Source organism: Phallusia mammillata, chromosome 1 (genome assembly GCF_965637545.1).
Source record: "Phallusia mammillata chromosome 1, kaPhaMamm4.hap1.1, whole genome shotgun sequence".
In the NCBI taxonomy this organism is placed as follows: Eukaryota; Metazoa; Chordata; class Ascidiacea; order Phlebobranchia; family Ascidiidae; genus Phallusia; species Phallusia mammillata.
In genome coordinates, this window is record NC_137252.1 from 4,037,729 (window position 1) to 4,065,520 (window position 27,792).

General features: G+C 37.2%; 4 protein-coding genes across 4 annotated transcripts; 3 read left to right on the forward strand and 1 right to left on the reverse strand.

The window, feature by feature from the left end:
• The first annotated feature begins 4,722 nt into the window (after window positions 1-4,722).
• Window positions 4,723-9,705, forward strand: LOC145215999 (uncharacterized). Its single transcript, XM_080084469.1, has 9 exons — window positions 4,723-4,786; window positions 5,395-5,566; window positions 6,187-6,340; window positions 6,402-6,496; window positions 6,852-7,051; window positions 7,728-8,446; window positions 8,508-8,733; window positions 8,817-9,287; window positions 9,401-9,705. The coding sequence occupies exons 1-9, from the start codon at window positions 4,723-4,725 to the stop codon at window positions 9,703-9,705; spliced, it is 2,406 nt and encodes an 801-aa protein (XP_079940595.1).
• A 4,361-nt stretch (window positions 9,706-14,066) lies between these two features.
• LOC145216155 (uncharacterized) lies at window positions 14,067-15,640 on the forward strand. The gene is made up of 5 exons (XM_080084484.1): window positions 14,067-14,149; window positions 14,512-14,662; window positions 14,724-14,821; window positions 15,215-15,414; window positions 15,576-15,640. The coding sequence occupies exons 1-5, from the start codon at window positions 14,067-14,069 to the stop codon at window positions 15,638-15,640; spliced, it is 597 nt and encodes a 198-aa protein (XP_079940610.1).
• Window positions 15,641-16,053: 413 nt separating this feature from the next.
• Window positions 16,054-24,481, forward strand: LOC145216311 (putative adhesion G protein-coupled receptor E4P). The gene is made up of 4 exons (XM_080084496.1): window positions 16,054-16,710; window positions 16,773-16,998; window positions 17,076-17,546; window positions 24,246-24,481. Exons 1-4 carry the CDS (start codon window positions 16,054-16,056, stop codon window positions 24,479-24,481), a joined length of 1,590 nt encoding a protein of 529 aa, XP_079940622.1.
• Window positions 19,892-20,581, reverse strand: LOC145235406 (uncharacterized; the record flags this gene model as incomplete). Its single annotated transcript, XM_080099584.1, has 1 exon — window positions 19,892-20,581. A coding segment is annotated over one exon (690 nt), but the record flags the coding sequence as incomplete, so codon positions are not given.
• Window positions 24,482-27,792: the final 3,311 nt, after the last annotated feature.

The window sequence follows — 27,792 nt, forward strand, 5'->3', positions numbered from 1 at the left end:
TGCCTAATTTTTTCAAATGTGTATTTCTTTAGACAACTAATCGTTTATGAACTAATCCAATCAAAACGGCGCTTCTAAACATTTTCAAAAAATCCCTAATTAATAATTCAAAACATTTCTATTCTAATTATCCAAAGATAAACTAGAAAAACATCACTTAAGATGCGGCTTACATTGACGTACCCGTTCCATGGATTAAATTCTGTTTCAGAAACCATATTTGACAATAAACCAAATTCTTTGCGCAGAGGTAAATCGTTCCTTACTAAAGAGCAAGTCCTTCTAGTTGGAAACCACTTGACTTAAATAAAAACTACATATGCTAACACGTTTACAAAGAATGTCGTTGGTATCAATTCAGTTTTAAACCGTTTTATTTTAAAGTCAGTTTCTGCTATACCATTAAGCTTAAATCAACTCCATTGTTAACAACAGGTTTAGTCCACTTCCTTCCGTTTAAGATATTGTGAACTAGAATTTATATTTGAGATTAAACTTAATGCTGCATTCGTAATATTAATTAAAAACCTTATCTTGATGTGTAATTTAGTTTGTGTTCTGCCATAACCGTTTTACGGATGTTAGTTATTGTCCATGCTACAGGCCTAGTTTAGAGGGCATTTGAATGTATAACAGGGGTGGGCAACTTGCAGCCCGCGAGTCAAATCCGGCCTGTAATATATCTTGCCTCTAGCGGACCAAGCTGTTTTGTACGGATGCCAGGAAGATCATCCTGGCTTCGCTATTGTCGCAACAATGACTTTTACTTAGTTTCCATGGCCGCTTTATGTCTGTCTTTTATGGCCATGTGACCATATTTGAAAGTGAGAAATCATGACGCAGCAAAATTACTCGGCCATGAGCGGTTTTCGTATGTCCTTCCCGCAGGGGTGCATTTATATTGAGCATTTGTACACAGCATTTATAGCATTTATATTAAGCATTTATATTGAACAAACGTAGGACAAGCAAATACCCCGGGTTATAAACCAACAAGCTCTACATCTCAGAAAATGCAAGGAAATGCGTAAGAAGGCAAGACCTTCCAGGCGACGCGGAGTGGTCGTTATTTTGTAGGAAACAAATGTGGAGAAGCTCAAAAAAGATTAGAATCAACTCCCATTATGAGTGGATTGAATTAAATCAATAAATACAAAAATATTGCTTTCTAGGTGAAGTTGAATTAAAAAGTAAAAACCTCAAAACACCACCTTTGTAAATAGAATCGGTGCGTAATCAAGCGTAAGCGAGAAAATAATTTGCACAAGGAAACCTAAAATATCCGGAGTCGCATGGATTGCTGGGTCAAAGGCCTAAACGCTCTTCTGCGTTTACCATGACAAAAACACATCGATGAAATGAACTTTATATAGAAGGTGCGTATTTGTGTGGTTCGGTGCAGCAATATATCGCTAGGTACAACTTTTTGTCGCTGGGTACAAATTAAAATCGGTTAGTTCAACTATATATCTGTTGTTGTCTTTTATGTCGCTTGGCGCACGTGTATAGCATTTTAGGCCATAATTAAGACTTCCTAAAACTGCACCAAGCTGCCAATACGTTTACTTGATCGAGTTCTGGACGGACCAAGAGCAAACATTAGCGTGATATTGCGTCATAATTTAAAACGAGTGGAAACTCGGTTTCAAGATAACAATGATTCCGTCCCCGAGCGTCATCTAGCGTCAGCAAAATCTAAAAGCAACAGCAAGTCAATGATCGATTGTTGCCCTTCATAATGTGGGTTGGGATTAGAGTTATAAGCAAGATAAGACCGTGTGCCGAGAAAAGAAAATTTGTTTTCCTAATACCCGCATGAAAAATTTGAGAACCATTGATAAACAACATAACTTGTGAATTTATTACGTCATTGCGTGCTTTGCTTCAAAATTACGTCATTTTTGCTATTAACGTAGGCGTATAACGTCACAAACGAAAATTGTGCGTATTACATCACAAATCCACATTGCAACTCTCACTGTTTGATGTTTGATGCCATGAATTCAAATTGTACTTATGATGTAGCATCGTGAATTTTATGTTGTAATTAATCCACAGAATATGTTTGAAGTAACGAGTCAGCACCAGTTCAGCAATCTTTGGAATTTGAAAGCCTCTGAAATTTAACCATGTTTGTTATTAGAAATATATAAGGTATATAACTTTAGATAAATATTTAAAAATATTAAGACAGCGTCTATTTTTAAAACAAAAACTAGTCCGCATTTTTAATATAGGTACAATGTTAACAAGTAGCTATAATTCATACACCAGTGTTAAAGTAACCTATTGCGTTATTCCACATTCCATCACAACACAGTCAGGGTAACTACCGTAATAAACACTGTTTTTTTTAATTTATCTGCCGCTAGACGACGCTAGTGCGCAAACTTGTCATCAGTTACAGCTTTGAATGAAGTCGAATTCACAGGCGTTAAATTTACATTAGGTGCTTATCTGTTTTTTGTTTTTTTGTAAAGTATAGTAATTACATGTGTAATAAAAGTATAAAAGTGCTTATCTGCTTTTTGTTTTTTGTAAAGTATAATAATTACGTGTGTAACGTTGTATGTAAACTATATTGATTGCTTGGTGACGTTTGGCAAGTTTCATTCACTCTTATTATGTCGTAAAAATTGCACTAACAAGCAATATTTCGCTGCACTGAACCATACAAACTCACACTAAGCATCAATAAAATACAAGTCATTGTTCCTTTCATGTTTAACACTACAAAGCAGCCTTCAAGCTAGGAATCGACCTATGCAAAGTTTTTTTTAGCACAGGAAGTTGAAGTTATTGCCAGACACGCTTAAGCATTTGGAATTTGAAAGACAATAATTTGGATTTTGTCAACGAACATTCCACCAGTATTTTTTCACTGTAATACTTCCCATGTATCTGTGATTTCATCCCATGCTAGTGCCTTGCACTTATGAAAGCAACTTCGTCTTATTTCCACTCTGACAAATCCATGCATTCCAAAGCCAACATACACACTTCCTTTTATTACGTTTCTTTAGGTACCAGTTAACGTTAAGATATAAGACCTTTTTAGGAAAAACACGGAGGCCATTAAACCATAACTCATCCACCGATGTGGTGCTGTTGCATTATATTGTCATCACATGCATTTCTTTTTGACCCTAGTAGTAAGAATCGTGTGAATGTCTGTTAAACTCAAATTTTAAAAACGTGTTTTTCTGTAGGCAACTGATTTTTTTTTAACTAATCAAATCAAAACGACGATGCCAATATTTTTTTACCAGTTTCTCAATAAAGGACTTCAAATATATTTACTTCATCCTCATAAATCTAAGTTCACAAACAATGCCAAACTACACAAACACCATTTAAGGTGGGGATTTACATTCACTTTATCGCTCTAAGGACGTCGCCGCTCTAATTTTAATGTACCACAAATTTAAGATATTTTGTCCAAAATCTGATAAAACTTACTCTTCGTTACGGGGTTTGAACCCAGGACAGTCCCGGGGACGAATCCCAATCAGGGTTATTTATGTTTGTATATGGGTCAGACACGCCAGGCCATTCGGCCAAGTGTCTGCCCTTGTCCTTCCACATTATTCCAACATACATCACAATGACAGGCAGCAGTCGCCGACCTGCCTTTGTCTTCAATTTCTTTCTGTCGCTAGACGCCGCTGGTGCACAAGATTACACAATATTATCTTGGACCAAGCTGAATCATCCAAGACACCGAAATCCTATTATGACATAACAATACGCTGAGATTTTCATTTCAAACGTCCAGGACTGGATTAGGGGTTATGAAATGTTACTCGTCTGCCCAAGAGGTGTTTTAGATCAACTGAGTCTTGTAAATTTTGTATTTTTATTCCTAACATTGTTCCAGAGGGGCTTTGATAAATGCATTACTCGGTATCACTGAAGACCGAGAAATAGATTAACCAATATGTTTGATCCAACCCGAATTAAACAGTTTTAAGTCAATACAATATCGTTTTTAGCCTGTAGACTACTTGTAGAAACCAACCATAAATAACCATTTGGTAATACTAACTAAGCGCTTCGTTTACCAGGGTTGGTATTTAACCCAGTTTCTTATATACTGGTGGAAAGTTGCGCCTATCGCTTTCAAGCAAATAACTTTTTATAGATTAGAAAGTTTCACCGGCTCGATGTGCATCATCACAGCAATAAAGCGAATATGGCAAGAGTTTGGTAAAATAAGTTAGCCATACTGTTGACTTTAATTCGAACTTCTGGTCCTAATTCAAAATTTTGTGTACTGTTACAATTAATAGGTAACGAGTTTCGCAACACGTACTGCAGCTGGATTGGACCGAGTGCGAGAAACTGTCAACAAGAATAAGGCGTTTTTCATCCAGCCTTGCTTCCGTGCTTGTATATAGATACTGACTGGTGTCGGTGTGGTCAGTTGAAAACAGAAAGACGCGATGCAAGGTGATATCAAGGTAAATAGTTTAAGACCCATATTGTGGATCTGGTAGTGCAAGTCTATTACGAATGCGGTCGTTGGTTTCACGTGATTTTGTAAAATGAAAACTAGTTACATCTGAATGACTATGTTTTTTTGTATGTTTATGTCATGAGACTTAACAAATTATAATTATGTCTATTTTGAATACAGTTTTAAACATTTTGGTTTTGTACAAAATCTGGTAGTTCTGTGTTGGAAAGTCGTAAGTATTCTGTAGAAAACAACAAGTTGAGAAAATGGGCTTCTTTGTTTCTCTACTTGTGGTTTTGGCCGTCGTCTGCTTCAAACCAAGTTTGCAAGGTAAACTCAGACATAATGTTTCTTCTATATCTTATGTAAACCTAACATACAGAACCAGTATATTTTTTATGACTACATAAGTAGTGGTTTGTGGTGAGTGCAAAGTTGTAAATCGAGCTGTTGTTTCGCGTTTCATTTTGAATAAAACAGATTTGATTCTATCGTTTCTGTCGGGTCTGACTTTTCATTATTATTTCTGTCGTATCTTTTTTTAATTTCAAAGTTTACAACATGTGAATTTACCTTTTCAGCAGTGTGCCAAATTTGTTGATGTCTTATATTGGAATTAATTAATAGATGAAAAGTTTGTGTCTCGGAATTAGGCGTTTGCAAACCCGCTATTGAGGTTACGGACGTATCAAGCGTTTAATTGAATTGCATTTATAGATTACAATTGGTGTAAGAGATCTTCAACCTTTGTTAACGCATTGTTTTCGAAAATATAATTAAGTTATAATAGTCCCAGAAAATTGGTTCAAAACCAAACATCTAATAGGTTTCTTGGTATAGCGGCCTTTTGATTGTTTGTTGGTAGTGAAGTGCGCTACTTATCTCCTAACTTATTTCCAGTTAGCTCCATTTGACCCTACTACTGTTTTATTTTTTAGCTAAAGAAATCGACATTGTGTTTTTGGTGGACAGTACTACCACAATAACAGCTTCTCAGTTTGCAACATACAAGAATGCTTTTGTAACAATGGCTGATGCCCTTGCACTGGGCTTTGCCAAAAACTTTTTGCAAGTCGCTATTCTTCAGTATGGAACCAACAATTCAAGAAGGTAAATGTATTTGTTACAAAAATGTTGTTCGACCATCGAAAAATCCTAAGTAGAACGTGGTTTTTAAACAGTAGAAAATGTTTTGAAGGGCGCAAAATTAAGAGCTATATCTTTTTAAAATTGTAGATTTTTGTACGTTGTTGTTGACGTATAAAAGATGAATAATGACTAGTATATCCACTATCCAGGAATTCCTATTTCGATACTTGTTACATTCCAAATTATTTGAAATTATTCTTAACTGTTTGATGAAGAAAACAGCTCTTTTAAGTTAGAAAAATACGCTTATGTCATTAGCGATGTGGTACCTAATGTTTGTTCGCTTCATTTGCTAAAGAACGTTTAAGTCTCGTTTTTATGAATTACATTAAAATATGCCGGTAATTTTGGATGTTGACAAGATTTCCAAATAAATCAATAAGTTGGGTGCGTTTCAATGTTTTCTGTCAAAGTTGATAATAATTACATCCTAAAAGTAACTTTACTTATTCTCAAACACATGTAGTTATAGCCAATGAGTTTCTACGTGCTAAACGGTTTTGCAATAACTTGGAAGAAAAATTACAACGACTCAATGTAATGTTTTTGACACAAATACTTTTTTTATTCATATTTGACAGACCTGAATACACCGACAACAAGTTTTATCACAACCTTACCACTCTTGGAAATTGCAGCACAGTCCAATGTATCAAAGATGCTGTAAGCAATCGTATGGTTCAGCCTTTTGGGACAAACGCTTTTACCGCAACCGCCATCGAAAGAGCTGTCAAAGTAAGGTGTTGTTTTAACAGGAATTGAAAAGCAAAAATTCTTAACTTAAAACTCCTTATAGATCGACTTCAGCAACTCAGTTACCGCCGCAACTTCCAACAAATTTCTGATTCTTACAACATACCGGAGAGCATACCCTTTTCAGTTGCCTACCATGTTAGCATTTAGTGTGATGTTTAATTTTTATTTGTTCTTAAAAGTATTTTTTTAGTTTTATTTGTATCCATATTGTTGCTACGACACCCCGACACCCACAACATTTATTGAAATTATTTAAATATTATTAAGTTCATACTTTATGTGAGTTAAAGTTCATTGCAGTTGTCTTTCTTTTGTTTATTACGAAAAAGTGATCGAAAACAGATATGTTAAAATTAATTCCCAAAACATAGCTTTTTTAATTGTCTTCATAAACAGAGGACTGAAAGAAAACTTTATTTGACTGCAACTCTTCCGTATCGAAAACAGTCGTAATCAATTAAACCTACAACACTTGTATTGCGTTCAACAGTTACATTTTGACTTGCAGAAACAACATTACAGTGTACGCCATTGGAATTGGACAAGACGTTGATCAACGTGACCTTCAAGTCATTGCTAACAACGGAGTTAACAACGACAGAGTTACACTGTTAGCCAAGTTTACCACCCTTGGTGACACCCTGGTTAATATTGTATCGAAAATTATAGCAAATGCATCTACACCAGAAGGTAACTTGTTGTTGTGATTAGTCGGTGTACGACATGTTTCTCAAATATGTTGAATCTTACGTCACTTTTTCATTAGCGCAACCACCAGACGCATAAGAAAATAATATTTTATAAACTAAATTATATCGGCTATGAAGTAATATTTGTTTGTCACAATCCACGTCGCTATATATAGTTCTTAACTTCAAGACCCCAGTAACCGGATTTGGAAGCAGGCTAGGTGGTGGGGAACCAATTTAAATTTATGTTTAAACAAAACGGACTTGATACGCGCTTGTCCTTCACATTTGGGTCGTAACTTCACCGTGATTAATCCAACATTTAAACTCCCTTTGAACTTTGGTCTTTTGCCACAGGTTTTTGAGTAAATAAACTCAACCCAAAATGACCAGAGATTTTTAATGGGTTGAAATGTTCTTTCTGATATCTAATAATCTTATTATAAATTTAATATTACAAACATTGAATAAAATCATTAAGCAGAGCTCGTGAGTTTTGTTGTTCTGTGTTTATTCTTTCAGAAATACTGACCAGTTTAAAACAATAGCACAACCTTTTTTCACTGTTCGCAGTTATGCATTGCGTTTTGCATTTGTAATTTGGCATGGTTAAAAATATCGCTAAACTACTTACGATATTTGGTTCACCAACCTGTCATGGAATTGGTTTGTTACAGATTCTTCATTTCTGGATCAGTTAAAAAATGTAAATCTTGCAAGTGTGATAGAAATAGAAAACATCGAAAATCGAATTGAAAATTTTTCCCGAAATCATTTACAAACAAACGGAAGCACTTATAGCAGCGGAGATGCTCAACTGCACATCGTAGTTACCAACATCAACCAGGAGACATACAACTCAAATCTTCAGTTGGGATCATCTCATATCGACTTTACACTGCAAACAAATGGAGTGAAACGACTCATAGTTGCAGTGCTTGTCTTCAAGATAAACTCAACACAAACTGCACAGACTCAACCTATAGAATCCGGTTCATTGGCTACAACGCGGTACATAGCTACGTTCAACACAACCTACATTGCTATTGTGGGTTGGGATGCCGAAAGCTTTAAGCGCTTGCGCCGCAAAAGATCAACTACCGAAGAAATGAACGGTCAACTGACAGGAAAAGCAAGCCTCCAATTACCACCCCAATCACAAGCAACCGTCTGCAATCTGATCAAAGCGGGAAATATATCCCAAGAAAACCAGAAGATTAAAAAATTGGAACCAATCTGTCTCTTCTTCGACAAAGTGGAAAGAAAATACTCGGATCGTGGTTGCGTAACAATCACAGATGACGTAACAGGTAACATCACTTGCAAGTGCAACCATCTCACCCTTTTCACTGTTCTACTGGCTGTAGAATCCACCACCATACCAAAGGGCGTCAAGGTAAAGATTTGAATGTGAACTTTAACAAATGGCTAACAAAATAAACAACACGTTGTTGCAGATCACATCTTACGCCACAGAATCAACTTCAGTCGTGTTTCTGATTGCCGCCATAATAATCCTCTACAAGTCGAAACACAGCGGAGATCGGGTTCCGGTTCAAATCAGCTTGTCAATGGCTCTTCTGCTCTTTCACGCTGTCAACATATCACATGATCTTGTCGTGATGCATGAGATTCCATGCGTGATTCACACAGCAGCAAACCAATATCTTTTGCTGTCTTCAGGTATACAGTACAAAATAACAGGGCAATTGAAATTTTAAGCATTGGTTTATATTCTGTGATTTGGCGCGAATGTTTTGTTTCAGGTGTATGGTTCCTACTTGAAGGAATTCGTCTCTTCATGGCAACTTCGTTTCCAGTCAAATTCCGAACCCAAAATCCGTCAAACCGTTTAAAAATCTTCATGGTCATTGGTTGGATTGTTCCAGTTATTGTAGTGGGATTATCCTTTTCTGTGGGGTTTTATCTCGACATCTACATGAAGCCCCAACCATTGTACGAGCAATGTAACGAATTTATACAGGTTCCAAAGTACGACAGATGCTGGTTGGCACCCGGTACTCCAATCTTCTACTCCACGGTCGTCGCTCCTCTTGCTCTCGTCCTCTTAACCAACTTCATGATCATGCTGAAGACCACACATGTGATGCTGCACTCGAGGAAGATGCGGAACAGAGGAGAAGATCCAGGGACAGGAGATGCGTTGAGAGCAGCAAAGTCTTTTATCTTACTCTTCTTTATGCTCGGTGGAACTTGGGTTTTGGCGTTTTTCACAGGTAGTATTTGTGCGTTTGTTACTTTTATATTTTTGAACGTTTTTATTTTCACAAGTTGCATCAATGCAAGGGATTTCGAAGGCTACTGTTTCACAAACTTATTACAGTTGCAGGAATCGGGAACGAGATTTCGAACGAGGTGTTTATGTACATTCACAGTTTGGTGAACGGATTGCAGGGAATCATCGTCTTCTTGCTGTACTGCGTCATGGATGACGACAACAGACAGGAAATGCTGAAGTGTAAGCGTAAAGCTGATGTAGGGTCGAAGCAGCAGAAAAACGTGGTAAAACCAAACAGAGGTGAAAGTTCAAATGCAGAAGGCGGTGAAAGTTCAAACGCTGAAGAAGGTGAAAGTTTAGACGCACAAGGAGGTGAAATTTCAAATGAAAAAGGAGGTGAAAGTTTCAACAATTAGTTTGCGTTTGTTCAACAATTAGTTGCGGCTAAAATATCATTTTTTGCGACAGTGGTTTTAAATTTCCGACGTTATATAACGTTGCGTTCACTCGCGCGCCAACAGGATCAACATAAAAACTACAATAGCTATCGGGGAGCTTTCGCACTTCTAGACATCTCTACAGTGATTTTTTTGAGCAAATTTCCTTTGATTGATTACCCTGTGTAATGTTGCTCCAACCGATACGTCGAAACGTCGCCTATCGGTGAACATATAATCGTCGGTTAAACAAAACAAAAGTTTAACAAGAACATTGGTTAGGTCACAAGTGTTGCACATTTTGTAACTGACATAACTAACACATCTTGTGTTTGTTTTTAAGCCTTTGCTTTGTTGCTTTTTTTGTGTGTGTATGTAATTGTGTGATATAGCATTGCATGTTCTATTAGTGATATTTTTCACTTTCATTAGGTTACGTTAATATTTTGAATGGTCAATAAACTTGGGTTTGTTAGCTCTCCGCAAGGCAAGGTGATGAAACACTTTTCAACAGCGTTTTTGAATACTTAAATTATATGTGTCGTGGCGCCCATCTTTACATACTTTTAACATGGGTAAGACATTAACTTAGATGTTGTCAGCAATCATTTTATGCCACCAGTATTTTTCAATTGTAGACATCCGCGAGCATTCTTATTTTTGCATTGTAATGCTTCCCGTGTATCTGTCATTTCATCATATTACAATTTTATACCTTGTATTTTTAAATGCGTTTTTGTCTTATTTACACACTGGCGTATTCATATACCCTAACTAAAACATGTGTACTTCCTATCATTTCGGCTTCTCTGGACTCCAGTAAACATTAAGATCCCGGAAATTATCAGGAAAAAACATGACTGTTTATATCAGGGGTCACCAAACTACGGCCCGCGGGCCGGATCCGGCCCTCGAGGTCATTTCATCCGGCCCGCGACCACATTTTTTGGTTTGCCAAGTCGTGTTGATAACTTTGTAACATTCAAAAATTAATCTACTCCTTACGAAAGTTTTCCTGTCGCGATATGTAGAATTGATATTACCTAGTTTCATAGGAATACAACTCTCAAGATTGATCCAAAGCCGGTTTGTTACGTCACAAATTGGACTACAAGTGTTAATTGTGTGCAAACAATTGCCTTATTTTGTTAGTTGTGACGTAATATACAAGCATTGCTCGTATGATGAGACCAGCTGTACAGTTTAACAGTCGCATTACTAGATTTTGAATTAGATTGTGGAAAGACCATCTCTTGGTGCCCCTATAAAAATCGCTGGGGCATGTAAACTATGCGGCCCGCGCGAATCAATTTGAAACTTATCCGGCCCGCAGTGTAAAAAGTTTGGTGACCCCTGGTTTATATCATAGCTCCTCTTATATCACCGATGTTGTGTTGTTATCACATTACATGCCGTTTGACCCATTATACTGAGAACGACTACATTGATATAATGTTACATAAGCGTGATAATAAATGAGCAAATGTGTGTTAAACTACTGACGAAGTTAAAAAAAAAACGTCTGTTTCTATTAGGCAACTGATTGTTTTTAAAAGAATCCAATCAATGCGGCGCTTTCCAACATTTTTAAAAGTGCCTCAATTAACAACATAATACCCAACTAACCAAAGCCAATCTATAGTGTATAAGCAAACATCACTTAACACGCGGCTTTACATTGACATCTCGGCTCTATGGAAGAAAATTCTGTTTTGCAAACCACATAATGGATCAGTGGAAAGAAAACTACTTTCGTGTCGTTTAATCTTAAGTTCTTTTGTGGTGGCATTTTCAGTTTTTATGCTTTGGAGAAGGTTGTTTTCTACTAGGTATATGGTTTAGCATTCCAGCAGCCCGTCAACATTTCTGAATTAAAAAAAATGTGTTACTACAGGCAACTGTTTGTTTTTAACCAATCCAATCAACACAGCAATCCTCAATCTTTCATTAGCAATTCCTCACTTAACATTTTAAACATTTTTATCTCGATCAAGATTTGTTCAATTCTGTATGTGGGGCAGGCGCGCATGACCATTCGGCCTTTTGGGGCTGGTTCGGTTCATCAAAAAATTACAATGACAGGCAACCGCCACAGACCTGTTTTTGTTTTCAAATTTGTCTGCCGCTTGACGACGCTAGTGCACAAAATTACATCATGTTGTGTTGAACGAAGGTGAATCATCCAAGATGCTAAATTTGACGTAACAACATGATGAGATTTGCACTTGCGTTCACGAATCGGTCAAGTCTTTCAAAACATGGCTGATTTGCACAAAAGGTGTTATTTTGTTTAACAAAGTCTTGTAACTTTTGTACTCACCTAACATTGTTCTAGGGCAGTGGTTCTTTGCCTTTTTTTATATCGGAAAAGCCAAAAAAACAATCATATAAAAGTATATATTTGCAAACGCTGTCGTGTCAATTCTAAATCAATATGTTGTGTGAGTTACTATTCTAAACTGAGGATACGGGGAAAGTTTGAATAATATGTTTCCGAGATGGGTTGCGTCTTCGCGACTCTCTCAAACCTACATGGCGACCCCTTTGAGGGTCGCGACCCCCAGGTTTAGAGACACTGTTCAGTGGGATAAATGTGTGCACTCGGTATGACTGAAGACACAAAAATTGAATCATCAAGATATTAGCCTAAGGTAAACCGTTTCAGCCCAAATACCAGGTTGGAGAAATCAAGCATGGTGCAATAAACCAGTGAGTATTACTGAACATGCGCTTCATTTACCGGGTTTGAAATTTAACAACGTTCCTCATACATTGGTGGAAGTTACACAAATCGTTTTTAAGTAAAGAACTCATGTTTTTCATAAAGTTTCGCTCACGACCACGAAGTGCACCATCACAGAAAAAGCGAGTATGGAAAGAAGTTGGTAAAATAAGTTGCCGAACTCATTTGTTGACTTTAATTAAAATGTCTCAAAGCTTTTTTGTAACAATCAATTTCGTATTAACTTAGTAACAAGCTCCTGAAGACATACATATAAAAATATGTGGATTTTGCCAACTGTGGAGAACTGATAATAGGAATCAGCGTTTTTCATACAGCCTGTTGCTTTCGTGCTTGTATATAGCTACTGGTTGATGTTGGTGTGGTCAGATTAATATAGAATGACGCGATGCAAGGTGGTATGGAGGTGAATAGTTTAAGAAATTTGTGGATCTGACAGGTCAAGTACACGCCGAATGCTGTCATTGGTTTTAAGTGATTTTGAAGAAACAAATTATAATTACGTCTAATTTGACCACAATTTTAAAACATATTTAGGTTTTGTACAAAATCTGGTGGTTCAGTGTTGGAAAATCGTAATATTCTGCAGAAAGCAATAAGTTGACAAAAATGAGCTGTTATGTTTCTCTACTTGTGGTGCTGGCCGTCGTCTGCTTCAAACCAAGTTTGCAAGGTAAACTCGGCCATGGCGTTACTTCTATACCTTATGTGAACTTAACAAACACAACCAGTTTATGTTTTGATGGCAACATAATAGTGCCTTCTGGTGGGTGCAGAGTTAAATCGGGCCAGGTTTTCGAGTTTAAGTTTGAATAAAACAGGTTTAATTGTGGTTTGAATTCTCACTATCATTTCTGTCGTATTTCCCCCAATTTCGGCCCAGTTTGCAACATGTGAATTTCCTTTAAAATATGTGTTTGTTGACGAATTCAAATAAATTTAAATTGATGTGGCACAATTCAATTAAAAGAAGGAACATTTGCGCCTGGGAAAAATATCGTCATTTTAGTCTTAAATTGAATTGCTATTCAAGATTACAAAATAATGTAAGGGATGTTCTACCCAGAGTTGTAAAACAATCTTACTTTTTGAATAAATTTAATAGCCAGTTGCTGGACCTGACCTAATGTCAAACAGCCCTAAAACACATTCATTAAGACCGATTGCCTCTTGTTTTTGTGGTCTTTGTCTTTTTTGAGGCTTCAATGCATAGGCCTGTCAATCAAACTTTCGGGCTTAAACGGGTTTCTTAAAAACGACTCGGGTTCGGCCCGGATTTCGGGTTTGTACTTTCGGGTTCGGGTCGCATTCGGGCTCCAATTTCAGGCGCGTTTATAACTCGGGTTCAATCTTTGTTAACTCATTGTGTGGAAGATTAAAGTAGTCCCAGAAAACTGCTACCAATCCAAACAAGTTTCTTAGTATATCGGCTTTGTTATTGGTACGTTGCTAGTGGAGTGCCCTTCTTGTCCCCAATTTATCCCCACTTAGCAGTCTTTGACCTTATGTTTTGTTTTCAGCCCAAGAAATTGATATTGTGTTTTTGGTGAATAGTGCTTTATTTCGTCGAGCACCATATCAAAATGATTTTGTAACAATGGCTGATGCTCTAGCACCGGGTTTTTCCCAAAACTCACTGCAAGTTGCTATTCTACTGTATGGATTCTACGATACAAATCGGTAAATGCATTTTGTGAACAAAAACGTTGTTCTACCAGCTAAAAGTTCTACGCGATGTATAAATAGCAAATGTTTTACAGCTTTTTTTTGTTTTTGAAAGCATTATGTTTAGTTATTTGTAAGAAATAGGACCTTTCAGTTGGAAAAATGCACTCATGTAATAAACGTTGCTGACACCTGATGTTTGTTTACCTCAATTGCTTCAGTTTTTAGTCTCTTTCTTTTTTGCCTAATAATAAAACATACTGAAATTCAGTTTGAAAAATCATAGACAAAAAGTTTCAACATAACCAGCAAGAAAAATACAACGACTTAATATAAATTTTTACGACACAAATACTTTCCATATTTTTATTTGACAGTCCTCACTACAGCGACAACGACTTTTATTACCCTACCACTCTTGGAAATTGCATCACAGTCCAATGTATCAAAGATGCTGTAAACAATAGTGTGATTCGGCCTCGTTGGAGAAACGGTTTTACCGCAACTGCCATCGAGAGAGCTGTCAAAGTAAGGTGTTGTTTTAACAGAAATAAAAAGCAAAAGCTCTTCACTTCAAAGCTTCTTATAGATCGACTTCAACAACTCAGCTAACGCCGCAACTTCTAAAAAATTTCTGATTCTTACAACAAACTTTTGGGCAAGAGACGCTTATCTTTTGCCTACCAGGTTAGCGTGTAGTGTGACGACCAATCTTATTTTTTGTTTTTAAATGTCTTTTTTTCGCTCAATTCGTATCCTTACCGTTGCTATGGCACCCACACAGATGCGTTTTAATCTTTTTCTCGAAAATGCCCAGATTATTATTTCAAGTGTAAGCTCAGTGTCATTGTAACAGCCATTTATCTTTTTGACAAGATGATGTTACAAACAGATTTTAGACTTTTTGATTTTTGACAGACTGTTTGACAAATATGTTAAAATTAATTTCCAAAACAAAGATTTCAGATTGTCTTCATAAACGGGGCAATGCAGAACATTTTTGTTCGTTTTTGTTTTGCAACCTCTTACCAACAATAGTTAAAACCAGTTAAGCTACATCGCATCTATTGTTTGTTACAGTTACGAGTTGACGAGCAGCAACAACATTACAGTGTACGCCATTGGAATCGGACGTCGCGTATCTAAAAATGAGCTTCAAACTATTGCCAACAACGGAACTGGCAACGACAGAGTTACAATTGTGAACAATTTTACTACCCTTGGTGACACCCTGGTTAACATTGTATCTGCAATTATAGCAAATGAATCTATACCAGAAGGTAACTTCTTGTTGTTATTAGTCGGTGTACGACGTGTTTCTCTAATAAGTTGAATCTTGCGCCCGTTTGTCTTTACGTAATTGCTTATATATAAGCTAGCTGTAACCGGTACAAGATCAATAGAAATCTTTATTTATTACAACCCACATTGAATTGTTTAGTTCTTAAAGTCAAGACCCCAGTAAATGGATTTGGAAACAATCAAGGTAGTGGGGAACCCGATTAAATTTATGTTCAAACAAAACGGGCTTGTTTCAGACCGGCCGTCCACATTTGGGTCCAAACTTCACCGTGATTAATTTAACATTTAAACCTATTTTGGTCATTAGCCACAAGTTAATAAACTCGACCCACAATGGCCAGAGATTTTTAATGGTTTGGAAAGTTGTTGTTGTGGTTGTAGACTGATCCAATTCACTGACCAATTCAAAAATATTCCAAAAGCCTGTAACGTCTTGCGTTTATCACTGTTTGCAATCATGCGTTACGTTTTGCTTTTGCAATTTTTTGGATGGTTAAAAATGTCAAGGGAGCGCGAAAATCCTTAAAATTATCTGCTTTATTAACCTGTCATGGAAATGTTTTGTTACAGATCCTTCATTTCTGGATCAGTTGAGAAATCTAAATCGTGCAAGTGTGATGGAAATAGAAAACATCGAAAATCGAGTTGAGAAATTTTCCCGAAATCATTTTCAAACAAACGGAACCACCTATAGTAGCGGAGATGCTCAACTGCACATCGTAGTTACCAACATCAACCAGGAGACATACAACTCAAATCTTCTGCTGGGATCATCTCACATCGACTTTACACTGCAAACCAAGGGAGTTAAACGAATCGTGATTGCGGTGATTGTCTTCAAGATAAACACAACACAAACTACACAGACTCAACCGGTCGAATCGGTTTCGTTGGCCACAACGCGGTACATAGCTACGATCAACACAACCTACATTGCTATTGTGGGTTGGGATGCCGATAGCTTCAAGCGATTAACTACCGATGAAATAAACAATCAGTTGCCAGGAAACGCAAGTTTCGTCATAATCCCATCATCACCAGAAACCATCTGCAAGCTGATCAAGGCGGGAAATATATCCCTTAAAAACCAGAAGATAAAAAAAATGGAACCAATCTGTCTCTTCTTCGACAGAGTGGAACGAAAATACTCGGATCGTGGTTGCGTCACAATAACTGATGACGTAACAGGCAACGTCACTTGCAAGTGCAACCATCTCACCTTGTTTACTGTTCTACTGGTTGTCGAATCAATCACCATACCAAAGGAAGTTAAGGTAAAGATTTAAATGCGAACTTTTAAACAAGTGCTCACATTCATGCAACATTTTCATTCCAGATCACATCTTACGCCACAGAATCAACTTCAGTCGTGTTTCTGATCGCAACCATAGTAATCCTCTGCAGGTCGAAACACAGCGGAGATCGGGTTCCGGTTCAAATCAGCTTGTCATTGGTTCTTCTGCTTTTCCACGCTGTCAACATATCACATGATCTTGCCGTGATGCATGAGATTCCATGCGTGATTCAAACAGCAGCCAATCAATATCTTTTGCTGTCTTCAGGTATATAAAGTAATAGGACAATTTAAGTTCCAAGCATTGATTTATATTATGTGATCTGGCACAATTGATATTTTCAGGAATATGGTTCCTCGTTGAGGGAATTCGTCTCTTTATGGCAACTTCGTTTCCAGTCGAATTCCAAACCCAGGATTCGTCAAAGCGTCTTAAGATCTTCATGATGATTGGTTGGATTCTTCCAGTGTTTCTAGTGGGAACATCCTTTGCTGTGGGGTTTCCCCTCGACATCTACATGAAGCCCCAACCATTGTACGAACAATGTAACGAATTTATTAAGGTTCCAAAATATGACAGATGCTGGTTGGCTCCCGGTACTCCGATCTTCTACTCCACGGTCGTCGCTCCTCTTGCTCTCGTTCTCTTAACCAACTTCATGATCATACTGAAGACGACTCATGTGATGTTGCACTCGAAGAAGATGCGGAACAGAGGAGAAGATCCAGGGACAGAAGATGCTTTGAGAGCAGCAAAGTCTTTCATCTTACTCTTCTTTATGCTTGGTGGAACTTGGGTTTTGGCTTTCTTCACAGGTAATATTTGTGCGTTTTTTTGAACATTTATCTTTTCATAAGTTGAATCAATGTAAGGGATTTCGAAGGTTGTGATTTCACAAACTTATTACATTTGCAGGAATCGGGAACGAGATTTCGAACGAGGTGTTCATGTACATTCACAGCTTGGTGAACGGATTGCAGGGAATCGTCGTCTTCCTGCTGTACTGCGTCATGGATGACGACATCAGACAGGAAATGCTGACGTGTAAGTGTGAAGCTGATGTCAGGTCTGAGCAGCAGAGAAACTAAAAAACGGTCGAGATTAAAAGAAGTAGTTGGCGATTGTGGAAATGTCAGTCGAATCAGTTTGCCCTCTTTTTCAGCTCAAGGTTTAATCCTGTTGGACATATTGTTAATTTTACTTTTATAAATGCAACTTCTGAGCCTAACTCGCGTTCGTATAAAAACTATAGCTTCTGTCCCAATCTAATCCGAATCCAGCCTTATGTTCTTTACTAAGCGAAATAAACTGCACCAAAAATAATCAGGTCCAAACTGTTCTTAGCAATAAGATGCAATTCAATATTTAAGTGTAAAACATTACAATGTGTTGATAGTGTCTATTGTCATCGTATTGCAATCTTTTTAATGATGCACATTTAAAAAAACTATTACTCAAAGCTTGTGAGTTTGCTTTAAAACTTTTGCTTTGCTTTGCTTTGCTTTTTTCCTGTAAATTTCTGCGGAAAATTTATATCTGGGCTATTGATGTTATTTCATGTGTTTAGTTCGACTATGTTTTGATCAATTCATTAAAAGCTAAAACCTTAGCATGCAATAATTTTTTTGTATTTTTCCATCGGTGTTATTCGCGTTAAATTTTCATTAAGCATTGTAATGCTTCGATCTGCATGATGGAATTGCATTTTGAAATGCATTTTCCTCGTATTGTTACATGGATGCCTTACCACGTCTCTGCAAAACATGTTGACTTCCTTTTATCCAACTGTCAATTTGCAGCACTAGAAGTTAAAATTCCGGAAAATTGTTTGCAAAACTAAGAATCAATTCTTGCTTTGCTTCAATGGCGTTTATATTATTGCACTGCCCTCGTATCACATCACATGCACTCGTATAACATCACATGCACTCGTATCACATTCACGTGCACTCGTATCACATTCACATGCACTCGTATCACATCAAAATATTCGCTGTTTTAGAGTGCTAGCGTTTTTAGATTAACGACAAAATTTGGCGTTCATGACAACGTTAGAAATCTCATTTTTAAGTAAGTATCATAAAAAGCATTCCAAGGCATCAAACAAAGTTGAATTTGCAATTTAACTTTTGTATTGACAACTTTTGTGTTGCAAAGTGTGCCGAGAAAAGAAAATTTGTTTTTCTACTACTCCGCATGCAAAAATTTGAGAACCATTGATGTACAACATAACTTGTGAATTATTACGTCATTGTGTGCTTTGGTACGAGACTTCGTAATTTTTGCTACCAACGTAGGCGTATGACATCACAAATCCACATTGTAACTCTCGCTGTTTGACGTTTGATGCGATGAATTTAAATTGTACTTATGATGTAACAACTTGAAGTGTATGTTGTAATAAATCCACAGGTTATGTTTAAAGTAACGGTCAGCACAAGTTCAGCAATCTTCGGATATTGAAGGCCTCTAAGATTTAACCTTGCTTGTTATTAGAAATATATAAGGTATATAACTTAATATTCAAAAAAAAATTAAGACAGCGTTTAGTTTTAAGACAATAAATGTCAAAAACTATTTCTCGTTTTCATATAGGTGCAATGTTAACATATAACTATTCATTTTGCTCATACACCAGTGTTAAAGTAACCTCTTCTGTTATTTAATAAATTATTTCGTTCAACTGGTGTAATTCTAAACAAAATACTAATTGTTGTTTTCAAGAACTTGTATTTTTTGCTGACGTTTCGTCCACCAGAACGGTAGGACTTCTTCAGAGCAATGAACGAATAATACAGCGGGCACAGAGACGAAAATGTATGGAAACAGCGGGATACGATGCACAATAATTACATTAGGACAAAGGCTTTCCGTGAAGAGTTGCGGGTGCTACAAAACCACAGGGCGTAACTAATGTCCGATTTTTGATGGGGAAGTCGGCCGCAAAACGTCGCGGAAAACTGGGCTCAGGCTTTTGCCATCGTTACGGTTTAAAACATTTGAACTAGAATTAATGAGGCAACTTTCAAAAACCAAACGTTTAGACCAATTCGGTTCTTGTTTCAAAATTTGGGCACCGTTCCAATTAATGCGGTGGTCGCATTCCAAAATGTGTTCGCATAAGGCAGACTTGCTAACATCCATGTTTTTGACAGCCGCTTTATGTTCTTTGAGGCGTGAATTTAGATTTCGTTCGTTTAGTTTGGCCAATGTATACCATATTACAATCACGACAAGGGACCTGGTAAACAATTCCTGTACGATGTTGTGGTATAGTGGCATCTTTGGGTTTTGGTAGCAATTGTCCAATTGTTTCAAGAGGTTTCATCGCCACTTTTACCCCAGCGTCGTTCAGGATTCGTTTTAGGCGTTCAGTTACACCCTGGACGTATGGTAAGCAAGTGAACGATTTGAACTGTCTGTTTTGTGCGGTGGTTGTGTTACGTGTCAAGTTGTGTAAGTTTCGCGGGAAGCCGTTATTCCCTAACACGCGTGCAATGTTCTTGCATTCGTGTTTGCGAATAGCCGTATCCCTGATGTGTGTCTTGACTCTGTTGTAAAGTGTTTTGGCGACCGTAAGCTTTTGGTGCCGAGGATGGTGCGATGTGTAATTTAGGTATCGATCAGTGTTCGTGGGTTTCTTGTAAATGTTTGTGGTAAGCTTTTGGTCTGGCTGCCTGGTGACAGCCACATCCAAAAACGCAATGGTATCGTGTTGTTCGGTTTCCATGGTGAAAGCTGTTGTTGGTGATATGGTGTTCAGGTGTGCGTGAAATGTGTTTACCATGTTACTGTCGATAATGACGTATGTGTCATCCACGTACCTAAGCCACAGACGTGGCGGTGTGTGGAAAGTTGTTTATGTTTTGCCGCAATTGAATGTTAAAGTCCAGTTCGAACCCAGGACGCTTCCGGGTCGAATCCCTTTCAGTTTTTCTGTGTCTTAATATGATATTGCTGTCAAAGAACTACTGGGCCAGGGCCAGGTTTCTGTGAAACAGTCTACATTTTTTCAAGGGATTCGAACCTGCCGCTAGACGACGCTAGTGCACAAAATCAAATCATATTGTCTTGAACGAAGGTGATATATCCAAGGCACCAAACTCCTGTTATGACGTAACAACACGCTGTTCACTTGGTCTATCCAGAACTCGATCAAATCTTGTAAAATGTGGCTGATATGACCAAGTGATAGTTTTCGATTTACTGAGTCTTGTGATTTTTGTGTGTGTGTTCATCAAACATTGTTCCAAGGGGCTTTGGATAGATGCATTACTCGGTATTATTGAAGACCCAGAAATTGATTAACCAATATGTTCGATCCAACCCGAATTAAACAGTTTTAAGCCAATACAATAACGTTTTTAGCCTATAGACTACGTTGGAGAAACCAACTATTAATAACCAGTTGGTAATATCGACTAAGCGCTCGTTTACCGGGTTTGATATTTAACAAAGTTTCTCATATACTGGTGGAAAGTTACACAATTCGTTTTCGAGCGAAGAACTTTTTATATTTTTATAGTTCATAAAGTTTCACCGGCTCGATGTGAATCATCACAGCAATAAAGCGAACATGACAAGAGTTTGGTAAAATAAGTTAGCTAAACTTCAGACTTTCATTCGAACTTCTGGTTTTAATTTAAGGTTTTGTGTACAGTTATAATCAATAGGTAACGAGTTACGCAACACTTAGTTCAGCTGGATTAGGCCGAGTGCGAGAAACTGACAACAAGAATAAGACGTTTTTCATCCAGCCTTGCTTCCATGCTTGTATATAGCTACTGACTGGTGTCAGTTTGGTCAGTTCAAAACAAATGGCGCGATGCAAGGTGATATCAACGTGAATAGTTTAGGACGCATTGTGAATCTGGTAGCGTACGTCTAATACGAACAGGGTTTTTTTAAGGTTTGGTTTGGGTGACCGCTAAGTAGTTTTAAGAGACCGCAAGTGTTTCATTTAAATACCAAAAAATAGCCATATTTGCTTTTTGGGAAACCGCTGGAGAAAAACGGTCCCCAAAACACCTTAAACGAATACGGTCATTTGGTTTCAAGTAATTTTGTAGAATTCAAGTAATTTACAGCTGAATGACTATGTTTTTTGTATGTTTGTGTTATTAACAAATTTTAATTACGTCTATTTTGAGTACAGTTTTAAACATTTTGGTTTTGTACAAAATCTGGTGGTTCTGTGTTGCAAAATCGTAAGTATTCTGCAGAAAGCAATAAGTTGAGAAAATGGGCTTCTTTGTTTCTCTACTTGTGGTTTTGGCCGTCGTCTGCTTCAAACCAAGTTTGCAAGGTAAACTCAGACATAATGTTTCTTCTATACCTTATGTAAACCTAACATACAGAACCAGTTTATTTTTATGACAACATAAGTAGTGGCTTGTGGTGAGTGCAAAGTTGTAAATCGAGCCGTTGTTTCGCGTTTCATTTTGAATAAAACAGATTTGATTCTATCATTTCTGTCGGGTCTGACTTTTCATTATCATTTCTGTCGTACCTTTTTTTTAATTTCAAAGTTTACAACATGTGAATTTACCTTTTTAGGAGTGTGCCAAATTTGTTTATGTGTCATATTGGAATTAATTAATAGATGAAAAGTTTGTGTCTCGGAATTAGGCGTTTGCCAACCCTCTATTGAGGTTACGGACGTATCAAGCGTTTAATTGAATTGCATTTAAAGATTACAATTAGTGTAAGAGATCTTCAACCTTTGTTAACGCATTGTTTTCGAAAATATAATTAAGTTATAATAGTCCCAGAAAATTGGTGCAAAACCAAACATCTAATAGGTTTCTTGGTATAGCGGCTTTTTGATTGTTTGTTGGTAGTGAAGTGCGCTACTTATCTCCTAAATTATCTCCAGTTAGCTCCCTTTGACCTACTACTGTTTTATTTTTTAGCTAAAGAAATCGACATTGTGTTTTTGGTAGACAGTACTACCACAATAACAGCTTCTCAGTTTGCAACATACAAGAATGCGTTTGTAACAATGGCTGATGCTCTAAAAGCGGGTTTCGACAGAAACATACGGCAAGTCGCTATTCTTCAGTACGGAACCAGCAGTTCAAGAAGGTAAATGTATTTTGTGAACAAAAACGTTGTTCTACAATCGAAAAGTCCTAAGTAGAACGTGATGTTTGAAACAATTGAAAATGTTTTGAAGGGCGCAATTTTAAGAGCTATACTTTTTAGGATTGTAGATTTTTGTACGTTGTTGTCCACGTACAGAAGATGAAAAATGACAAAAAATGACCTATTTCGATGCATGTTACATTCCAAATTATTTGAAAGTATTCTTAAATGTTTGATGAAGAAAACAGGCACTTTAAGTTAAAAAAATACGCTTATGTCATGAGCGATGTTGTACCTAATGTTTGTTTGCTTCATTTGCTCATGAACGTTTTAGTCTCGTTTTTATGAATTGCATTAAAACAGGCCGGTAATTTTGGATGTTGACAAGATTTCCAAGTAAATAAATAAGTTGGGTGCGCTTCATTTTTTTCTGTTAAAGTTGGTAATAGTTACATCCTAAAAGTGACTATATTTATTCTCAAACACATGTGGTTATAGCCAATGAGTTTCAAAGTGCTAAACGGTTTTGTAATAACCTGGAAGATAAAGTACAACCACTCAATGTAATGTTTTTGACATAAATACTTTTTATATTCTTATTTGACAGCCCTGAATACGCCGACAACAGCCATTATCACTATCCCACCACTCTTGGAAATTGCAACACAGCCCAATGTATCAAAGATGCTGTAAATAATATGCCTCAATCTGGGGGTCAAAACGCTTTTACCGCAACCGCCATCGAGAGAGCTGTCAAAGTAAGGCGTTGTTCTAACAAGAAATGAAAAGCAAAAGCTCTTAACTTCAAAGCTCCTTATAGATCGACTTCAAAAACTCAGCCAACGCCGCAACTTCCAACAAATTTCTGGTTCTTACAACGAAGAGTGGTGCAACAGACGCAGCAGACAATTCTCGTTTGACTACCAGGTTAGCGTTTAGTGTGAGGATAAGTTTTTATTTTTGTATTTAAATGTCCTTTTTGTTTTTCATTTTATCCGTATCCATGATGTTGCTTCGACACCAGTGCGTTTTAAAATTTAATCGAAAATATTCAAATATTATTGAATTCATTTGTATGTAGTTGCCTTGCTTTTCTTCATAACAAGGTATTGTTAGAAAACAGATATGTTAAAAACAATTTTCCCAAAATATTGCATTTTTATTGTGTCCTCATATGATCATCCTGAAGACGACACATGTGATGTTGCACTCGAGGAAGATGCGGAACAGAGGAGAAGATCCAGAGACAAGAGATGCGTTGAGAGCAGCAAAGTCTTTCATCTTGCTCTTCTTTATGCTTGGTGGAACTTGGGTTTTGGCGTTTTTCACAGGTAATATTTCTGCGTTTTTTTGAACATTTATCTTTTCATAAGTTACAACAATGCAAGGGATTTCAAGGTTATGATTTCAAAAACTTATTACATTTGCAGGAATCGGGAACGAGATTTCGAACGAGGTGTTCATGTACATCCACAGCTTGGTGAACGGATTGCAGGGATTCGTCGTCTTCCTGTTGTACTGCGTCATGGATGACGACATCAGACAAGAAATGCTGACGTGCAAGCGTGAAGCTGATGTTGGGTCGAAGCAGCAGAGAAACGGGGCAAAACCAAAAGAAGGTGAAAGTTCAAATGCAGAAGGAGGTGAAAGTATAAACCTGAAATAAGGTGAAAGTTCAAACCCGAAATGAGGTGAAAGTTCAAACAATTAGTTTGCATTTGTGCAAAGTCAGCAGAAAAACTGAAAACATTTTTTGCGACTGTTGTTATAATTTTAGACGTAGCTGTAAATAACAAGTCGGATTTTTCCATTGATTTTTCGTCCTGTTTTATTGGTGTACGCTACTGTTAGGATGAACTTAAAAACTGATACTACCGATTAGCAATCGGTCGCTTTTACACCTTAAAACTCAGTTTTTATCAGCGTTTTATTGCTGTGTTTGTGACAGTTTCGTTCGTGTTATTACAAGTGGTGCCTTACTAAAGAGCAAGTCCTTCTAGTTAGAAAACACTTGACTAAAATAAAAACTACATAAGCTAACACGTTTACAAATATTTGGGGGGGGCGTGCAACTGTTTATCGCAGTGGGCCACAACTTACAGTTAAAAAATGCTGAGGGCCAGACAATAAAGCAACACATACATTTTTTAAACAGTTTATTTAATGCCAAAGCGCACACAATCAAGTTACTCTTTGAGTACTCTTTGATTAATGAGTACTCAATACTCTTTGATCAATGAGTACTTGAGTACTCAATATATTTGCTGCACCTATAAATCATGTTACTGAATCTTTGCTAGAAAAGCAGTTCTTTCATAATACACACTATGATGCAACAACGGGAATATGTCGTCACAGTGGATAAAACCTTACCACCGTGTGACGTGTACAAAGTCAAAAATACCAGTGATGGTGTACAAATAGCAACAATCCATGCTCTAATAGTAAAAAATATTCATAATTAAAAGAGTACTTTGAAGTCTGGTCGGGCCACAAAAATAGGTGTCGCGGGCCGGACACTGGCCCGCGGGCCGTATGTTGCACGCCTCTGTAATAGAGGATGACTTTAAGCTTGTCAAATTTGACAGCACTCTGTTGTTATTCGTACTGCTGTCTTCATATCTCAAACAAAGTCTCTGTTGACTCGTGATTGCATAATATGCTAAAAACAGTTTACTTATTTCATACGTCCAATTCCTGGTCCTGGCGACTGTATGACGTCGCCAGTGAGGATGTCACTTGCTGTGCAACAATGACGTTAATGGGTGTATTTTTTCTTATGTGGTTGCAAGGTGGTTGATAGAAATCTGATAAAGGGCAACCTAATTTACCAAAATATATTTTAATTAAATTTAGGCTATTTGCAATTCTGCCAACTTTTTGGCATTGTGTGACCGTTCATACATGCCAAACTTTTTAATGTTTACTTTGGTCGGCTAGAAATTCGATTCATTTTATTTCAAGCATGAAAACTGCGGTATGAAATTCAATGCTAGTTTTAATTTGGCCGCTGACTTTTCGTTCATATTCGTTATGAAACTTTTAACAACGCCCCATTTTCTAAGTACAAGTAAACATTGCCAAAAAGTCAACTGGTTTCTTTGTTTAAAAATACAAGGCAACGATTTCAGACAAAAAAAAGTTCAGCAAAGAAAGCTAAAGTAAAACACAAATGCACATAATTTTAAAAGTATTTGACAAATTGTGTTGCATCCCAAATTACATGTAATTATAAAAGGCGTAAAGAAAAGGTCAATGTATTCAACGATTTCAATCATACTGCTTTCTTTTTCAGTATCAGCTTTGTATCTATCGGTGAATATCGTGGATGGATTTACATAGTTTGGCAAAATAAAAACTTTTGTATTCACCCAAGCTTTCTGTGCTTTGCCCATGCAAACATTTAAGTCAACATTAAAGTTTTTACTCAACATTAAAGTTAAGATTAAAGTTTTTACGCAACATTAAAGTTAAAAAGGTATTTCAAGCAAACATTTATTTTAAAGACAAAAAGCGGAAACGACAAAAATAAAAATATTTTTTTTAAATGTTGATTTGAATTTCTAGCAAATAACATTCAAAACTTGCATCATTCAATGCATGTAATCATGTAAACAAACGTCCACGACGTACGCCTAATCAACTATTTCTACCACTCTGTTTTCCTCCTGAGCATTAGGGTTGTATCTAACTGTAAAAAACTGAACAGGGTTGACAGAAGTGGGCAGAGTAAATACTTTCGTATCCACCCAAGTTCCTTTTGCCTTGCTCATACATTGACCAATGGTTTTGGAGTAAAGCAAGGGATTGAGGGCGCTGTTGATTGGAAGCAACAGGCAAGCGCTCAACACGTAAGCATCTGGTGGTATCTTGATTCCTCCAATACTCAAATATCCCATCACACAAATTGGAATCCAGCAACAGAAGTCGGTCAAAATTAATCTCGAGATTCTCTTCTGCATCTTGGAGCTGGCATCATTGCTTCTAGACTCTTTCATACGGTTGCTCTGTTTGTAAATGAGAACATATGCAACCACCATGTAGATAAACATGATGAAGTTAATTGTGATGAGGAATGTTGAGTATTCCCAAGCAAATTCACTAGTTGTGGCAAACAAACGTGGCATACAAACGCTTGTTTCTCCATAATATCCAAACTCCCCTTTAATGGAATTTCGTGGGAAAGCTTCTGCAATGATTTGTTTCACATCAATCCAACGGTCTGATTTTGTCAAAGAAATTCTTTCTGCAAGCAAAGTCATATTTTCTCGGGAAACAAAATCTGTTCCAAAGAGGTTGTTTGGAAACCAAACATCAGTTGTAAAATATTCAGAAGTAACCCTTAGTAATGGAGCAGTGGCCAGAAGGGTCGCGGCTGTCCAACAAAATATTTCGACAAGCACAACTTTACCCACGCCCATATGTCGAATAGAAAATGGATTAAAAACTGAAAACATGCGAAACGTTGTCATGGCTGTCATAGTAAATGCAGACGATTCTGACGATATCACTGCAAGCGCTCCAAGTCCTGAACACAAACTACTTGATCTCCATTCCTTGTCAAACAAACAATACGAGCCCGAAAATTGAGTTCCTTGCACAATAACTGCAAGCAGATAAATTCCCATGAGAAAATCTGAGACACACAGGTTTAAAATAAAAATCCGGGTGATATTGAAAAGGTTTCGGTCTTTTTTCACCTGACATAAACTGTAAATAGTCCCAACAATTACTGATAAGTTTCCTCCCAAAGCCGGTACTGCCGTGATCCAAAAAATTACCCGATAAAATGGATTGGCAATCATTTCGTTGACATCTGCAAATGCGTCACTGGCCAAGTTCACACATTCGTCACTTCCGTCCGAACAATCCCGAATTCCATTCTGTACGACTTTCCAGTCAACAGACAACGGTTGTTTGTTTGTGCAATAAAATCTTTTGCTTCCACATCGACATTTGCTTTCGTCAGATTCATCT

Coding starts and splice junctions, on each gene's coding strand:
- LOC145215999 (XM_080084469.1), top strand. CDS start 4,723: ATGGGCTTCTTTGTTTCTCTACTTGTGGTTTTGGCCGTCGTCTGCTTC. Junction 5,567..6,186: donor GGAACCAACAATTCAAGAAG/GTAAATGTATTT, acceptor CATATTTGACAG/ACCTGAATACACCGACAACA. Junction 9,288..9,400: donor GGTTTTGGCGTTTTTCACAG/GTAGTATTTGTG, acceptor TTACAGTTGCAG/GAATCGGGAACGAGATTTCG.
- LOC145216155 (XM_080084484.1), top strand. CDS start 14,067: ATGGCTGATGCTCTAGCACCGGGTTTTTCCCAAAACTCACTGCAAGTT. Junction 14,663..14,723: donor CCATCGAGAGAGCTGTCAAA/GTAAGGTGTTGT, acceptor AGCTTCTTATAG/ATCGACTTCAACAACTCAGC. Junction 14,822..15,214: donor GCTTATCTTTTGCCTACCAG/GTTAGCGTGTAG, acceptor TGTTTGTTACAG/TTACGAGTTGACGAGCAGCA.
- LOC145216311 (XM_080084496.1), top strand. CDS start 16,054: ATGGAAATAGAAAACATCGAAAATCGAGTTGAGAAATTTTCCCGAAAT. Junction 16,711..16,772: donor CCATACCAAAGGAAGTTAAG/GTAAAGATTTAA, acceptor TTTTCATTCCAG/ATCACATCTTACGCCACAGA. Junction 17,547..24,245: donor GGTTTTGGCTTTCTTCACAG/GTAATATTTGTG, acceptor TTACATTTGCAG/GAATCGGGAACGAGATTTCG.